The 17,554-nt window shown below is 42.0% G+C and overlaps 1 protein-coding gene across 1 annotated transcript; it reads left to right on the forward strand.

Annotated features, from left to right (window-relative positions):
• Positions 1 to 2,985: 2,985 nt before the first annotated feature.
• On the forward strand, positions 2,986 to 17,134 carry LOC118216574 (NACHT, LRR and PYD domains-containing protein 3-like). The gene is made up of 13 exons (XM_035397884.1): positions 2,986 to 3,037; positions 4,281 to 4,391; positions 5,140 to 5,203; positions 6,949 to 7,288; positions 8,138 to 9,612; positions 9,757 to 10,064; positions 10,820 to 11,080; positions 12,285 to 12,545; positions 13,965 to 14,138; positions 14,866 to 15,033; positions 15,496 to 15,657; positions 15,805 to 15,851; positions 16,087 to 17,134. Exons 1-13 carry the CDS (start codon positions 2,991 to 2,993, stop codon positions 16,716 to 16,718), a joined length of 4,050 nt encoding a protein of 1,349 aa, XP_035253775.1. The 5' UTR covers positions 2,986 to 2,990; the 3' UTR covers positions 16,719 to 17,134.
• The last annotated feature ends 420 nt before the right edge of the window (positions 17,135 to 17,554 follow it).

Below are 17,554 nucleotides of genomic sequence, written 5' to 3' on the forward strand. Positions count from 1 at the left end.
GTCCTCAGGGAAGGAGCTGAGCAAGGTGTCTAGCTCATCCAGGAAGCTTCCCAGGGGCCCCGGGGGGCGATAAATAACAATAATATAAAGGTTAGCAGGGTAGGTGATAGAGACAGGATGGAATTCAAAAGTGGATATGGACAGGTCAGGGAGGGGGAGAACAGAGAATTTCCAGGTGGGGGAGATCAGTAGACCAGTACCACCACCACGGCCAGATCGCCGGGGGGTGTGGGAGAAGGAGTAGGAGGATGAGAGGGCAGCAGGAGTGGCAGAGTTGTCTGGTGTGATCCAGGTCTCTGTGAGGGCAAGGAACTGCAGGGATTGGAGGGAGGCATAGGCAGAAATGAAGTCTGCCTTGCGCGTAGCAGACTGGCAGTTCCATAGTCCCCCTGTGACCGTGAAGTTCTCACAGGGGGTCAGCGGGGGGTAGCAGAGGTTAGAGGGGTTCCGTTGTCGGGGGGGGGCACGTCGCTGGAAGCGCCTTCTGAGGGGGAGAGCACAGACTGGAATGGGGAACTGGCTCATAAACTAGGAGGGAGCGACGCTAGCGTCGCTCCGAATGTACCTAATTAGCAGCTGAAAAGCTGAGTCGAATAACGCACTGATTACAGAGGTTAACAGTTTGTGATAGTGCAATAAGTGCAATAATCGCAATCTATCAATTCTAAGAATCAAACAATCTAAAAACAAAGACACCTAACGCAACCTAAAACCAAAGACCAGTTTCCACACAGGGAAAAGTTTAAAATCTAACGCGGTATGTAATTAGTAAATGAACGCAGATACTTATCCACTCTAGCAGGACGGATTTCAGCAGTTCTACGCACATGGACGAATTATACACTTATACACTTATATTATTATTATAAATGAAATCAAGTTGAATTAAAATAGAAAAGAGAGGCAAATGGCCCAAGAAAGAAGAAAATGAATGAAGCTAAAGCAAGTTGGTTAAATTAGCTCAGTGTCGTGAAGAGTTATGTTATTTGGGCTGAACTGTAACAGAGTAGTCAAACGTTCTTTTTCTCCGATTTGCTGTAAGTGAATCCACTCAAACTCATAAAGCGAACACACGTGCAGCTCTGTGGTATTTCAGCAAAATGGATCTACTCGCCAATTTATTTTCTCACTCAGACAGAAAACTACAGTTATACATGGCAAAATGTCAGCCCATTGTTTCGTCTCATCTACCTTAAGTGGGTTAGAGACTTAAATCAAGGTTGAGAAGCTTTAATATGTAATATGGAGAGAAGAACAGCGTCATGAGCATTTGAAGCCTAATGGAACTTAATTTAACTGAGATCATGTTGTAGGAGTGGCAGGATTTATGTCACTTTTACTGCAAAAAATCTTATATTTTAAAAATGATCACAAATAATACATGTTTAGTGAATTATAAATGCATTAGTAAATATGTGCTTCTTATACATTTTGGGTATATGAGAAGCACATCATGAATAAAATGCATTATTAGTAGTAGTATTATACATTGTAGAAGAAATTGTACTATTGTGCTTATTTAGCTAAACGTTGACCCACAAGCATATGGTACATTAATGGGGCAAGCATATGTCTGTATAGGTTTGTAAGAGTCAACATTTATTTAATAGGCCTGAATATTTTTCAGTTTTCTTTGTATTTATTTATTCCCCACCCCCTTCTGTCATGTTAATGATGTTTATTAGTATAAATTTTATCTGCTGCTAGGAACGTGTGCCCATGGGGATCAGAATGTATGTATGGTATGTATGTATGTATGTGATGTATGCATGGTATGTATGTTATGTAATGTATATAAAAGGTGAACGGTTGTTAAATGAAATTTAATTATAGGCTAATATGCAGCTGAAAGTGTTTTTTAATTCTCCAGAGAGAAGAAAGCTTCAGCATTAACTTCACAGTTTTATAATTCTCCCAAGAGAAGAAAGCTTCAGCATTAACTTTACAGTTTTATAATTCTCCAGGGGGAAGAAAGCTTCAGCATTAACCTTACAGTTTCATAATTCTCCAGGGGGAAGAAAGCTTCAGCATTAACTTTACAGTTTTATAATTCTCCAGGGGGAAGAAAGCTTCAGCATTAACTTTACAGTTTCATAATTCTCCAGAGGGAAGAAAGCTTCAGCATTAACTTTACAGTTTTATAATTTTCCCAAGAGAAGAAAGCTTCAGCATTAACCTTACAGTTTCATAATTCTCCAGAGGGAAGAAGCCTGAAAATTCAGATGCCACCTGTTCCCTTTTAGGTGATGGTTCCACTGACAGCACAGAGCAATTTACACAATTTTATACTTATACTATACTATACATGTTAATGCCCATGGCTTGGAATGAGATGTTCCACGAGCACCTATGGGTGTAATTTCCAGGTGCCCACAAGCTTTTGGCCATGCAGTGTATGTTTAATATTGGACAATCAATATATAGTTTAGCACTAGCATTATTTATATAAAATAGTCATTCATCATTATCAAAGATGCAAAAAAAATTGAAAGTTATGTTTTGGGCCCATATATATTTCAGATGGCTTCCTGTCAACACTATGCTGTAATGTGTATGTATCTCTCTGTGTGTATTACTGTGTCTGTGTGTGTGTGTTCGGTACATTCTTGTTTTGTATGTTTTCAGGTCGCTAATTTGGGTGAGAACCCGCTTGTGGTGTAATCTGGTCTGATGTGTTCCGGTCTCCTGAGGTAGAGGGCGCTGTTTCTAAAAATGAGTCTATCAGGGGAGCCAGAGAATGAAGGAGAACCCCACAAGACTGACAGGAATTGGTAAATGCGTGAATCAGATATTTAATGTGATATGAGTTAGAGCTGCAGTATGAGGATGAGTTTAACGGGATGATCTGTCTCCGTGTGCTGTGAGTTAGAGCTGCAGTAAGAGGATGAGTTTAACTGGAAGCTCTGTCTCCATGTTTTCTTCACAGGGTCCAGGTAGAAAGAGCAGGGTCACCTGTACCCAGCTGTATGTCTATGAAGAGTGATCATTCAATGGATCCTCCATTCTACTTCAGAGGAGAGTTCACCGGTAATTCAAGGTAAGTGATCTGGTTCATGTTAATACTTCTGATTAATTTAACCTTAATCCCTTTTGCCACTTTCAGGTGTAGGTTGGGTGCTCCATGTCACATTCAAGGGTAGGTGGGGTGTATGTATTACAGTTATTTGGCAGATGCTTTTATCCAAAGCGACGCACAATAAGTGCATACGAAAAGTCAGTGGAACAACTACAAAACACAGGTCCGATAAGGTACAATACTCATTTTGTACATTTATTCGTAGCCATGAACACATTTAGTCCAGTTCACACAATGAACATTACTCTGACCTAACCTATGCTAAGTTAAACTAGGAGGCATGACAAGCTACACCATCAAGATAATGATACAAGGCACAACAAGTGCTGGATGGAGGTACATGTAACATGAAAGTGGCACAGGGGGTACATGTGTAGCATGAAAGAGGGGAAATTTAAGTGATAGAAATGATCCGCAGAGTGGTGATATTTAGTAAGTCCAGGTATAGTCAGAAGAGATGAGTCTTCAGACCACAGCGGAAGATGGGCAATGAGGGAGTGTATGATGGCACAGTCAGGTATAGGTGGGCGTTATGTCATATTTGGGCATATGGTGGACTATTACATCATATTCGGGTGTTGATGGAGTTTAATATGTTACATTCAGGTGTTGATGGGTGTTTTTTGTGATTGTGGTGTAGGTGGGTGTATTATGTCATATTCAGGTGTAGGTGGGTGTATTATGTCATATTCAGGTGTAGGTGGGTATATTATGTCATATTCAGGTGTAGGCTGAATGTACCATGTTGGATTAGGGCTGTATAGATAGATGGTGTTTTTCTTGTAGAGTTTCTGCAGGTGTATGTGACCCATGGATCCATTCTCTGCAGTGCCAGTTTTCAACTGCCCTGCTCTCCACCCCTCACTCTGCCCCTATACTCCAGTTCTTAACACAGCCCAAATGGGGGTGGATTCATATTTCACTGGGGTTCATTGATGAGGAGTAAATTGCAAGATTTTTTCAAGTTTCTAACTCTGCTGTATTCACAAGAGTAAGCTGTACTGATTTCAGTCAACATTTTGAAGAATTTTTTTTTTTTTTTCAAAACACAGTTAAACAGAATTTTTTACTCTGTGCACAGTCAGTTAGATCTACTGTGAGAGGATGAGTTTACCTAGAAGCTCTGTCTCCATGTGCAGTGAGTTAGAGCTGCAGTAGGAGGATGAGTTTAACTGAAAGCTCTGTCTCCATGTTTTGTTCACAGGGTCCAGGTAGAAAGAGCAGGGTCACCTGTACCCAGCTGTCTGTCTATGAAGAGTGATGATTCAATGGATCGTCCATTCTACTTCAGAAGAGAGTTCACAGGTAATTCAAGGTAAGTGAACAGGTTCATATTAACACTACTGATTAATTAAACCTAAATCCCTTTTGCTACTTTCAGGTGGAGGTTGAGTGCTCTATATCACATTCAGGTGTAGGTGGGTGTATTATGTCATATTCAGGTGTAGCTGGGTGTACCATGTTGGATTAGGGATGTATAGATACATGGTGTTTTCTTGGTGAGTTTCTGCAGGTATATGTGACCCTGGGTACAATCTGTGCAGTGTCAGATTTTAACTGCCCCGCTCTCCACCCCTCACTCTGCCCCTATATTCCAGCTGTTAACACAGCCCAAACGGGAGCAGCTTCATATTTCACAGGGGGTCATTGATGAGGAGTAAATTGCAAGAAAATGTTCCACATTTGTTTCTGTACTGATTTCAGTCAACATTTTGAAGAATAGATTTCAAAACACAGTTGAACGGAAATGTTTACTCTATGTGCTGTAAAGTAGAGCTGCAGTAAGAGGATGAGTTTAACTGGAAGCTCTGTCTCCACGTACTGTGAGTTAGAGCTGCAGTAAGAGGATGTATTTAACTGGAAGCTCTGTCTCCATGTGTTGTGAGTTAGAGATGCAGTAAGAGGATGTATTTAACTGGAAGCTCTGTCTCCATGTGCTGTGAATTAGAGCTGCAGTAAGAGGATGAGTTTAACTGGAAGCTCTGTCTCCATGTGCTGTGAATTAGAGCTGCAGTAAGAAGATGAGTTTAACTGGAAGTTCTGTTTCCATGTTTTGTTCACAGGATGCAGCAGCCCCTGCAGTCTAGCTCTCTAGAAGAGAAGAGTTCGGAGAGATTATCTTCCCAGGTGTGAGATGTACTTTTTTCTAGTTCTTAAAAGGTTATGTTTACTTCCTACAGCAAATTGTATTTGAGTGTATATAATGCATATATATTATATAATTCCAGGATATGTGCCTAATATTGCCCTTAACATTGATGACATATTTCATCTCTGCCAAATATTACTTATGATCATTTACAGTGGAATATCACACTTACAAAATAAACCAGGTTTTTATTTAAAGGGTAAGCACCACATAATGGCATCCCTCAATGATATTTGGCCAGTTCATTTTATCATATAGATTTTTCATTAAATTAAGCTGAAATTGTTGTTAGTGTGGCTTCAAATTTGACAAATTGATGACGGAAACACCCAAAGTCACACCGGAAAATTACTTATGTGACGTGTGATGCGTTAGGTGGAAGAAAAACAGCTTGGCTGTAATAGCTTTTGATTGAAAATATGATGGAAATGGAGAGCATTGAACTCTCTGTTTCTGAATCAAAGGACATTATTAATGACTCTGACTCTGACGAGTCTGTAGAAGACATACTCACTGATTCTGATGCTGCAATACAGCCATTCAGGTTTGAGCCAGAGGTGATCAGAATCTTCCCACAGCCAACAACTAAGGCACTTTTTAGCTCTCTTGCCCAGATTCATACGAGAAGACTGATACCAATTCTGTGTCCCTGTGCATCCAGTACAAGAAAATTAGATAGTACGGGCTTCTGTGTTAGCACTATCAATGGCGGCAGATGGATGGCACTAGCTTGCTTTGCTCCTACTTTAGGATATACTCTAATCCACCTCCAGCAAGCGAATTAGTTTAGCATCATATGTTGATGTAACTCATTTTCCGTTACAGCACACCTCTTCATGTGTTTATTTCACACATTGATACAGCACACCTCTTCATGTGTTTATTTCTCACTGATACAGCACACCTCTTCATGCGTTTATTTCACACACTGATACAACACACCTCTTCATGTGTTTATTTCTCACTGATACAGCACACCTCTTCTTGTGTTTATTTCTCACTGATACAGCACACCTCTTCATGTGTTTATTTCACAGTGATACAGCACAACTCTTCATGTGTTTATTTCACACTGACACAGCACACCTCTTCATGTGTTTATTTCACACTGATACAGCACACCTCTTCATGTGTTTATTTCACAGTGATACAGCACACCTCTTCATGTGTTTATTTCACACTGATACAGCACACCTCTTCATGTGTTGATTTCACACACTGATACAGCACACCTCTTCATGTGTTTATTTCACACACTGATAGAGCACATCTCTTGTGTTTATTTCTCACTGATACAGCACACCTCTTCATGTGTTTATTTCACAGTGATACAGCACACCTCTTCATGTGTTTATTTCACAGTGATACAGCACACCTCTTCATGTGTTTATTTCACACTGATACAGCACACCTCTTCATGTGTTTATTTCACACACTGATACAGCACATCTCTTCATGTGTTTATTTCACACTGATAGAGCACACCTCTTCATGTGTTTATTTCACACACTGATAGAGCACATCTCTTGTGTTTATTTCTCACTGATACAGCACACCTCTTCATGTGTTTATTTCACAGTGATACAGCACACCTCTTCATGTGTTTATTTCACACTGATACAGCACACCTCTTCATGTGTTTATTTCACACACTGATACAGCACATCTCTTCATGTGTTTATTTCACACTGATAGAGCACACCTCTTCATGTGTTTATTTCAGTCTCTCCTGCACACTCTGATGAAGCTGAAGAAAGATGACAAGTTGAAACTGTTTCAGAGCCATCTGAGTCAGGATTGTCCAGAATGCTTTAAGAATCTATCTGAAGATCGGTCTGTATTGGATAAGTTTATGAAGATGAAGAAATTGTTCAAGAGTCATCAAATTGATGATTACCCAGAATGCACTGAGAGGGAGCAGGAGGATCCTGAGGCCCTGTACATAGTTGAGAAGATGCTGGAGACCTGTGGCAGTGAGAAGTCTCTGAAGATAACACTCCACATCCTGAGGAACATGAAGGAGAAGGATCTCGCAGACTCACTGGAGAGGGATGAGCAGCGCAGTAAGAGTTTTCTCTCATTGCAACTGTGTGTCCATTAGAATGCTGAAATTTGTTTAGCTAACAAATCTGAGAGTGAACAACATTCTTATTTGTAGCATCCACATACTGTACTTTCATAATAGTGTTTTACAGTGACAATCTTACATAGTTATCCAGCTAACTCAATAATCTTGCTCCCTGAAACAGGACACAGGTATCTTGTGCTCAAAAGCTTGTAACTACACCACTGTCTCTTCAGACAGACATTTCCACAACATAAACCTGAGAAATGAAATGTAAACAGACATTTGAACCTGTTTCCCGGGTTTTAATATCCTTATTGTGCAAATATAACAGGATTGATGATTTTTTCCAGATTTGTTTTATTAATGATAAATTTTAATTGGGAGTTAACTAATACTATGTATGAGGTGTGTAACATACTGTTCGAGGTATGTAGTTACTCTGTGAGTGGTGTGTAAAATACTGTGAAAACTGACTGCATAAATATTGACCTCCATAAAGTTTAGGACAAAGACTTTTTTTTTTGCTATATGAGAACTGTCACGTTTTAGATTTTTGCAACCAAGCAGTTCACATTCTTAGCTTTTATTTATGGGCATTTTGGTTTCACCATGTAGAAATGACAGCAGTTTTTATCCATAGCCCTACCATGTGAATTGTTTGATTACGAATATAAAATTGTTGAGTGCAGACTCAAATTAAGGCAAATGTATGTCTTTGTCACAAACCTAATTGAGCTCAGTGTGTTTTATTGTATTTTTACTGTCTCTTCTTGAAATGTGTTTTTGAATGGGGAATGTTTATCCTATTTTTAACATAATAATTTCTCATATTTCCTCTCTTCAGATGAATCTATAAAAAGAGCCCAGCAGGCACTGAAAACTCATCTGAAGGGAAAGTTTGAATGCATCTTTGAAGGTTTAGCAATGCAGGGCCACACAACCCTACTCAATGAGATCTATACAGAGCTCTACATCACAGAGGGGGGAAGTGGGGGGGTCAATAATGAAAACGAGATGAGACAGATTGAGACAGCATCCAAGAGACAAACCACACAGGAGACTGCAATCCTCTGCAATGACATCTTTAAGCCTTTACCTGGACAAGAGAGACCCATCAGAACTGTGCTTACAAAGGGCATCGCTGGCATTGGGAAAACCGTCTCTGTGCAGAAGTTCATTCTGGACTGGGCAGAAGGTAAAGCCAATCAGGACGTTGATTTCATCTTCACTCTTCCTTTCCGAGATTTGAATTTGAAGAAGGAAAGAAATTTCAGTCTGATGCAACTTCTGCAGCACTATTTTCCACAACTGCAAGAGATCCAAAGTGATGAAGTCAAAGTGGTGTTTATCTTTGATGGTCTGGATGAATGTCGACTTCATCTATGTTTCCAAAGCAATGAGATCTGCTGTGATATAACAGAGACATCATCAGTGGATGTGTTGCTAACTAACCTTATTAAGGGGAATCTGCTTCCCTCTGCTCTCCTCTGGATCACTTCCCGCCCAGCAGCAGCCAATCAGATCCCTCCTGACTGCATCCACCGAGTGACAGAGATACGGGGGTTCAATGACCCACAGAAGGAGGAATACTTCAGGAAGAGAATCAGAGACCAGAAAAAGACCAGCAGAATTATCTCACACATAAAGTCATCCAGGAGTCTCTACATCATGTGTCACATACCAGTCTTCTGCTGGATTTCTGCTACTGTTCTGGAGACAATATTGGATAAAGTAGAGAGTGGAGATCTGCCCAAATCTCTGACTGAAATGTACACACACTTCCTGCTCATTCAGACTGATGTAAAGAATCAGAAATATTGTGGTGCCAATGAGACAAACCCAAAGAAAATGTCAGATTCAGATGCAGAAATTATTCTGAAACTGGGGCAGCTGGCTTTTCTACAGCTGGAAAAGGGCAATCTGATTTTCTATGAAGGGGACCTGAGAGAGAGTGGCATTGATGTCAGTGAAGCTTCAGTATACTCTGGGGTGTGCACAGAGATCTTTAAAGAGGAATGTGGATTGCATCAGGAGAAGGTCTACTGCTTTGTGCATCTGAGCATCCAGGAGTATCTGGCTGCCTTGTTTGTGTTTCATTCATGTGTAAATGAGAACAGAAATGTTTTAAGAGCAGAAGAATCAAAATCTCACAGTGACAGAGTGCAGCTGTCTGAGATACACAGGAGTGCAGTGGATCAGGCCTTAGAGAGTAAGAATGGACACCTGGATCTTTTCCTCCGATTCCTTCTTGGCCTCTCTCTCGAGTCCATTCAGACTCTTTTAGGAGGACTACTGACACAGACCGGAAACAGATCACCTGTAGCAGATCTACAGACACAGACAGGAAACAGATCACCTGTAGCAGATCTACAGACACAGACAGCAAGCAGATCTGATGGAGGAAGACACACCCTTTTTTCTTTCTTTAAAAAATTCCTGACACGGGCAGAAAGCAGAACACAGAGCATTAAGAAAACAGTCCAGTACATTAAGGAGAGGATCAGAGAGGAATCTTCAGCAGAGAGGACCATCAATCTGTTCCACTGTCTGCACGAACTGAATGACAACTCTCTTGTGGAAGAAATCCAGAATTCCTTGAGTTCAGGAAAACTTTCTGATAAAATGCTGGTACCATACCAATGTTCAGCTCTGGCCTTTGTGTTACTGATGTCAGAGGAGATCCTGGATGAGTTTGACTTGAGGACCTACAACACATCAGCAGCAGGTCATCAGAGACTGGTACCAGTAGTCAGAAACTGCAGGAAGGCCATGTGAGTATTAAGTCATTTAAAAAGTTGATGATTGTCTGCATATTTTCACACTTCCTGTTTCTACTGAGAGTAAAATCCAATAAAATTGTTGTGAAAGTAAAAATTTAGTGAATATTATGCGTTCAGAATCATTTTAACAGCTAGTGCCCTCATTTAATGTTTTGAATCCAGAAGTTACACAGCATCAAATACAGAAACTCCTCACTAATTGTATATTGTATCTGATTTAATTTGCTACTATATTATAAGATACCATGGTCAACAAAATAATGCAATTATTGATAGGCTGATCAATCTGATGGCTCAACCTTTGTCAAAACATACAACTCAGGATAAAATTAAGAGAGGTTGTATTGGGTTACAATATAAAGACAATATATTTGTTTCCTGGGTGCAAGTGGAATTGCTAGTTTTGCCTGACCAGGTTTGGTAGTTTCATGGTCTGCAGTTAACCCGTTTGCATCAACGCAGGTTTGGTGATGCAATAGCGGGTGTGCCAATAAAAACATTCATAGAACTTTCAGTACAAGCAATTTGGGTCAGAATGAAATGTTTAAATGTCAGAGTTCAGTCCAGCAGGACGTGTAAATCTCAGGTCCAAAGTGCTGCAGTCGTGTCTTCCTCAGAGCGTCATCAACCTTAAAATCCTCAGTTTCATTTAATCTCTGACCACTATCAGTGTTAGAATTCAAATGTTGCATGTTTTATGTATGCACAATATCACTATATTATAATATACTGAGTCTTCTTTGCAGACTGAATGGTTGTGACCTCACGCAGAAGTGCTGTGATATTGTGGCCTCAGCTCTTCAGTCATCAAACTCGCCCCTGAGAGATCTGGACCTCAGCTACAATAACCTGGGAGATTCAGGAGTGAAGCTGCTCTGTGCTGGACTGATGAGTCCAAACTGTAAACTGCAGAGACTGGACCTCAGCAACAATAACCTGCGAGATTCAGGAGTGAAGCTGCTCTGTGCTGGACTGATGAGTCCAAACTGTAAACTGCAGAGACTGGGGTAAGTAGTACTCTGTGTAGTGTGACCTTAACTAAATAGAATTTGTGATGGCTGTTTAAGGGTTTGAATGTTGCCGCGAGGAAGAAAACAATTTTACTGAGTCCATTAACTTTCAAAACCTGTAACTTGAATATTTGTATGAATGAGAGTTTGCATCTGTCAGCCTACCTTTAACTGTGTATTAGCTTGCAGTGCTATGGGAGGTTTTATCACAGAAAACCAAAAGTAAAGAAGAAAACTCACTGTCCACTCTAGAAGAAGTTGTAGCAGTCGGTCCGCCTGAGAGGCGGATTGGTCTCGGCTGCGCCGGCCGGTGGAGAGAGCCCACGCACCTGGGCTGCGTTAGCTAATCAGGCCAGGGGCTTAAAGGTGTGCTGCTCTCCACGGTTTGGGGCCGAGACCGGGAGCGAACACCGAGAGTGCAGTTATGATTTTCATTTTGTTTTATTTTGAGCACAATAGAAAAAGAAAGAAACCCTCAGCTGGGATGCTGGAGGAGCTGGACCTGGCCGGGAAGGCGGGTCAGCTACAGAGCAGGTGAACTGAAAAGTTGCTGCTCTGTTTGACTTTTTTTTGTCTTTGTTATTTGAGCTTGTTGTTTTAGTTTATTGTTTTTGCCCGGAACCCGTGAAGGGGAAGGGTGAAGTTGTCCGTTTATTTTATTTCAGGTTTGTGTGGGTGCGCTCTCTCTCTCTCCATGCGACAGACAACGGTGTTCCCCGGCTCTGCCGCATCTCCCTCTCAGGGGTGTCACCCTTGGCGTGTGACAGATATGTTGTCTTTTACGTCTTTAATTTTGATGGTACATGTAGCTGTGCCAAAGATCCAACAGCAATGCAAACTAACTCACTGCCAACTCTGAAAGATGGCAGCTGCACTTCTGGGATGTGATGGGATGGTAGGGTTAAGCCCTGAGAAAAGATCATAGAAATGTAGATGGTCCCTTAGCCACGATTCAGACAACATACAGCATAAGAAATGGGCCGTGTGGGTCAGAATTACTTTTGTAGAACTGTCAAGAGTTCAGTCCAGCAGGACGTCTGATTCTCAGGTCCAAAGTGCTGCAGTTGTGGAGAGTGTAACACTGAGATTTTCCTTGGAGCATTGTCAACCTTAAAATCCTCAATATCCCTCTTCATCGCTGAACACTATCATTGTTACATTTCATTTTATGTGTACTAATAGTCCTAACTCTTCTTTGCAGATTGAACAGCTGTGACCTTACAAAGATGTCCTGTGATATTGTGGCCTCAGCTCTCCAGTCACCAGACTCACCCCTGAGAGATCTGGACCTCAGCTACAATAACCTGCGAGATTCAGGAGTGAAGCTGCTCTGTGCTGGACTGATGAGTCCAAACTGTAAACTACAGAGACTGGACCTCAGCTACAATAACCTGCGAGATTCAGGAGTGAAGCTGCTTTGTGCTGGACTGATGAGTCCAAACTTTAAACTACGGAGACTGGAGTGAGTAGTTCTTGTGTACTGTGACTTTAACTAAACAGAAGTAGTTATTATGGCTATGTAGGGGTCTGAATTTTGTCACAGGGAAGAGAACAAATGTGCTGACACCATTCAATTTCAAAACCTTTAACTTGAATGCTTATGTGAATATGAGTTTCCTAATGTACAAGATAAGTGTACTGACTGGGGTGTGCTCGTATGAAATGACGGGTGACATGACATTACACCCTGTACCCTATCTGCTATCTACTGCTGTCAGGCATTCATCCAAGTGTTCTCTCACATGACGACCTTCAATCCTTGGAAGTAAATGTACCGCTCCTCCAGGAATCTTGCAATTCGTAGACTTCTGCCCTGAAGAACTGGCTTAGCTTGTAAAATCTGGAGATCTAGGTACAGAAATTAACTGTAAATCTACTGTATCCCTGGGATCAACCTAATTAAGGATTACTCCATCTGGGTAGTGATACTATTTAAATATCCTAGAATGGCCCGATCTGGACACTGACTGTAACAGCTATCCCAGGCGACCTGCGCATCCTGCTAGTGAAACTAACAATATGCCAAGTGAGTAACCCAGTACGGGTGTCGCCCCTAAACTTCAGGTTACTGTTCTAACCCCGGTTCTCTGGAACATCGTGTGGAGAGATCCACTTAAAGGGGATTGACATCTGGTCATGAGCTCCACAGGGGTATCCAGTCGCGCCGGATCTGGCTCTGTGGGACGGAGAGCTCCGTCCCTGACCACGAACAGCCTGCAAAAACCTCTGCCATCCCCATTACACTCCAGCCCCTCATTCCCACAGCAATCGGTTCCTTTCCCGCGAAGGCAGCGTTCCAGCGCACTACCACAGTTCCCTCCCTCCGTAGCGGTGTTCAGTCAGGCTAGCCTCATGGGCGCTCACATCAGGGTTGGTTTTTAAACACCCTAACCCTAACCCTAACCATTTCCAGGACAAAATATACAAAACACTCGATAAGCAGGGAAATGTGAACGCTAGCTCACAGACATGACAGTTGAACAGGAACTGAAACCAGTGCCCTGACCACAGTGAACAAAGAGGGGAATCCTTTGGGGGGGGGGGGGGGGGGAGTGTGCTACTGGGGTCTGCAGGGGTGGGTGAAGGTTTCTTTGCTGCAGCCATGGCAAAATACATGTTTGGGTCCTTTGGATTCATGACAGTCCTGCACAGAATGATTTACATCAGAATTACATCTGTAGAACTGAGTTCCGTCCAGCTGGATGTCTAATTCTCAGGTGCTGGAAAGTGTAGCACCGACATCTTCCTAAGAGTTTCATAAACCTTAAATTCTAATTTTTACTCTTCATCATTGACCACTATCAGTCTTACAATTCAAATATTACTTGTTTTATGTATACCTAATATTATAATACTGTAATAAATAAACTCTTCTTTGCAGACTGAACAGCTGTGACCTCACAGAAAAGTCCTGTGATATTGTGGCCTCAGCTCTCCAGTCATCAGACTCACCCCTGAGAGATCTGGACCTCAGCTACAATAACCTGGGAGATTCTGGGGTGAAGCTGCTCTGTGCTGGACTGATCAGTCCAAACTGTAAACTACAGCAACTGGGGTGAGTAGTGCTGTGTACAGTGTGACCTTAACTAAATAGAATGAGTTATTATTGCTCTATGCAGTGAAATGTTGAAAAGCTCTTTCTCTCTCTCTGTTTACTCCTCTGTCCACCAGCATTATTTCTTTGTCCATGTTCGTCTTGTCTGTCCCTTCTTCCTCCTGTATCATAGCAGAGACATTCAGGATGAAACCTCCTGAGTCTTAGGGTTGCAAGGTTTGTGGTTCCTGACCAGAATGTAAGGTTTTAGTTGAGCCTGTAGTATCAGGGCACAGGTGAAGACTAAATCCTGATTGGCTGATAGAACTGAAACCATCTTTTACCACGTCTGTCACACACTGCAGTCTTCATCTATCTCCATTACATTACATTTGTTTAACAGATGCTTTCATCCAAAGCGACGTACAAAAGTGCATATCAAGGTCATTGGAACAACTACAAAACACAGGTTCGATAAGGTACAATACTCATTACATTACTCATTCCTCAGTACAATACATCATACCATTATTCACTACCTGCCATGAACTCTCGTGAAATGCAGAATTTTACTTCACTCTCACATTGAATTTCAATTGTGTGCTTGGGTATGTGCATATATCTTTTGAGGGTGTTTGTTTTTGTGTGTTTCTGTGTGCCTGTATGATATGTCATCTGTATTTGAGGGAGTCTCAACGTTTGTTCACGTGTATATGTGTGTGTGTGCATGTGTGTGGTTTCTCCACAGGCTGGGTTGGTGTAATCTCACAGAGGTCTGCTGTGATGTTCTGGCCTCAGTCCTGCGTTCTCCTCACTCAGAGCTGAGAGATCTGGAGCTCAGAGACAATGAGCTGCAGGATTCAGGAGTGAGAGCGCTCTCTGCTGGACTGGAAGACTCTAAACTGCAAAGACTGGGGTGAGTACAAACACAAACCTTCAATCAAAAAGGTCTCCAATGTGAATACATGCAACACTGATGTCAATGTTTCCAATGTGAAAACAGACACTCCACAGAACTGAAACTACATATTCCTGTTCTTCCTTTATGTAGGATAACATCACACATTTTAAATTCCTTTTAAAAAATTTAAATTGGAAACATCTTTTTGAGAAGCATCAATCCAAAAAATACATTTATAAATTGGTCAGAATTAATAAAATTAATTAAACATTCCTGTTATGCTATATTCAAGTGTATTATTATTTTATATTGAACTGCAGAAGGTGTATGACACACTGCATGTGTTTGATACACACCGTCCTGTTATTTTATATTTAGCTGTAGAAGGTTTGTAACACACTGCAATGTGTTTGTCACACACAGCCCTGTTAGTTTATATTAATGTGTTGTAAGGTGTGTTTGTCCTTCTCTCTGCAGGCTGTCAGGCTGTGGAGTCACACAGACAGGCTGTGATTCTCTGGCCTCAGCTCTGTGTTCAAACCCCTCACACCTGAGAGAGCTGGACCTGAGATACAATCACCCAGGAGACTCAGGAGTGAGAGCGCTGTCTGCTGCTAAACTGGACACACTCACACTGCTGTAAGTACAGAGTTTCCAGACACTCACACACACACACACGCACACTGCTGTAAGTACAGAGTTTCCGCACTGCACCTCACATGCTCACACACACACACACACACTCACTCACTCACTCACTAACTGTCTGTTCTGCTGTTACTACAGTGTGGACCATGGAGGAGAGAACAGGACCAAACCAGGACCCAGGAAATGTGAGTCTGTCGACACAGAATTCTTTCTATAGCTACACACTCTGCTGAGTGTGTGGTGTCTGTGTGTGTGTGGAAGAGGGAGAGAAAGACTGTACAAAAAGTCTCTAGTACACACACAAACACAAACACACGTACCCAAACACACAAGACTCTATCACAGCTCTTTTTCTCATACACACAATGTGGTGAATATTAAAAAATGAAAATGAATCTCATTAATGACTCTGGTGTGCAGACGGCTGTCAGCTCACACTGGATCCAAACTCAGCGAGCAGAGAACTGTCTCTGTCTGAGGGGAACAAGAAGGTGACACACACACCGGGGAGGGAGGAGCCATGTCCTGATCATCCGGAGAGATTTGAGTTTGTGCCTCAGGTTGTGTGCCGAGAGAGTGTGTGTGAGCGCTGTTACTGGGAGGCTGAGTTCAGTGTATCTGAGGGGGGAGGGGTTTCTATAGCAGTGACATATAAAGGAATCAGCAGGAAAGGACGGGGTTCTGATTGTAGGTTTGGAGACAATAAAAACTCCTGGAGTTTGAGGTGCTATAAAGACAGTTATGCTGATGAACTCAGTTACTCTGTCTGTCACAATAAGAACCGAACACTCATACCTGCCCGCCCTTTCCCCTACCGCAGAGCAAGAGTGTGTGATGACGATGATGATGATGGTGATGATAGTACTGGTAGAGGAGTGTGTGTGTACAGGGTAGGAGTGTGTGTGGACCGTCTGGCCGGCACTCTGTCCTTCTACAGAATCTCTGGCTCTGACACACAGACTCTCCTGCACAGATTCCACACACACTTCACTCTACACACACCTCTTTGTGCTGGATTGGGTTTGGTGAGATCGTCAGTGTCCCTCTGCTAACTGGAGTAGACACACACACACACACGCACTCACACTACAAGTTGTCACACAAACTCCAGCGGTTCTCACATGCAGGCAGGCTACTATGGAAACTTGAGTGGAGGTTGCCAGAATGCAACCATTGTTGTAGTTTCAATATAGCAACTTGTTAGCAACAACACGGAGGTAACCCCCGGTTACGCAGCTCCTCGCACACGGCAGTAACCCCCGGTTACCCAGCTCCTCACACACGGTGGTAACCCCCAGTTACGCAGCTCCTCACACACGGTGGTAACCCCTGGAAATGATGCCCTGCATCCCTGGTTGCATAGCCCTCATTTGTCAATTTTTTGGGGGGGTTTTGGTTTCTGCTGCTTTTACATTCTGTTGTCAAAAACTAATAAAGTCAGTTTAAAAACCATCTTGTGATTAAAGAACCATAATGCTTCACTGGCAATTTAGTAAACTATTATGCACTTTTCCTGAGAATTTTTTTTTTTTTTTTTGAGAAACAGGTTTGAGGGCTCAGAGTGACAGGGACTGTTAAGTCCAATGTGCCTGTGTGCGCTTGTGTGTGTGTGTTTTTTTTGTTTGTTTGTTTGTTTGTTTGTTTGTTTGTTTGTTTGTTTGTTTGTTTGTTTGTTTGTTTGTTTGTTTGTTTGTTTTGGTTCCACTCCCCTCTCACTGTCCTGCTTCACAGTTCCACCCTCCCATTGGTCTGCAGTTACCCCAATCGAACAAGAATCCATTCCAGCCAGCCAATCAGAAGCTGACCACCAGTTTAAATCTGCCGGTGTCTTATACCCATTGCTTTAAGCTGCATAATTTTTGATTTACCGTTCTGGTCTGTAGTTTAA

Source organism: Anguilla anguilla, chromosome 17 (genome assembly GCF_013347855.1).
Source record: "Anguilla anguilla isolate fAngAng1 chromosome 17, fAngAng1.pri, whole genome shotgun sequence".
Classification (NCBI taxonomy): domain Eukaryota; kingdom Metazoa; phylum Chordata; class Actinopteri; order Anguilliformes; family Anguillidae; genus Anguilla; species Anguilla anguilla.

Excerpts from the sequence above, each read along its gene's own strand:
- LOC118216574 (XM_035397884.1), top strand. The coding sequence starts at position 2,991 with ATGGATCCTCCATTCTACTTCAGAGGAGAGTTCACCGGTAATTCAAG. Across the intron at positions 5,204-6,948 it reads CGGAGAGATTATCTTCCCAG|TCTCTCCTGCACACTCTGAT; the intron begins GTGTGAGATGTA and ends TGTTTATTTCAG. Across the intron at positions 12,546-13,964 it reads TTTAAACTACGGAGACTGGA|ACTGAACAGCTGTGACCTCA; the intron begins GTGAGTAGTTCT and ends TCTTCTTTGCAG.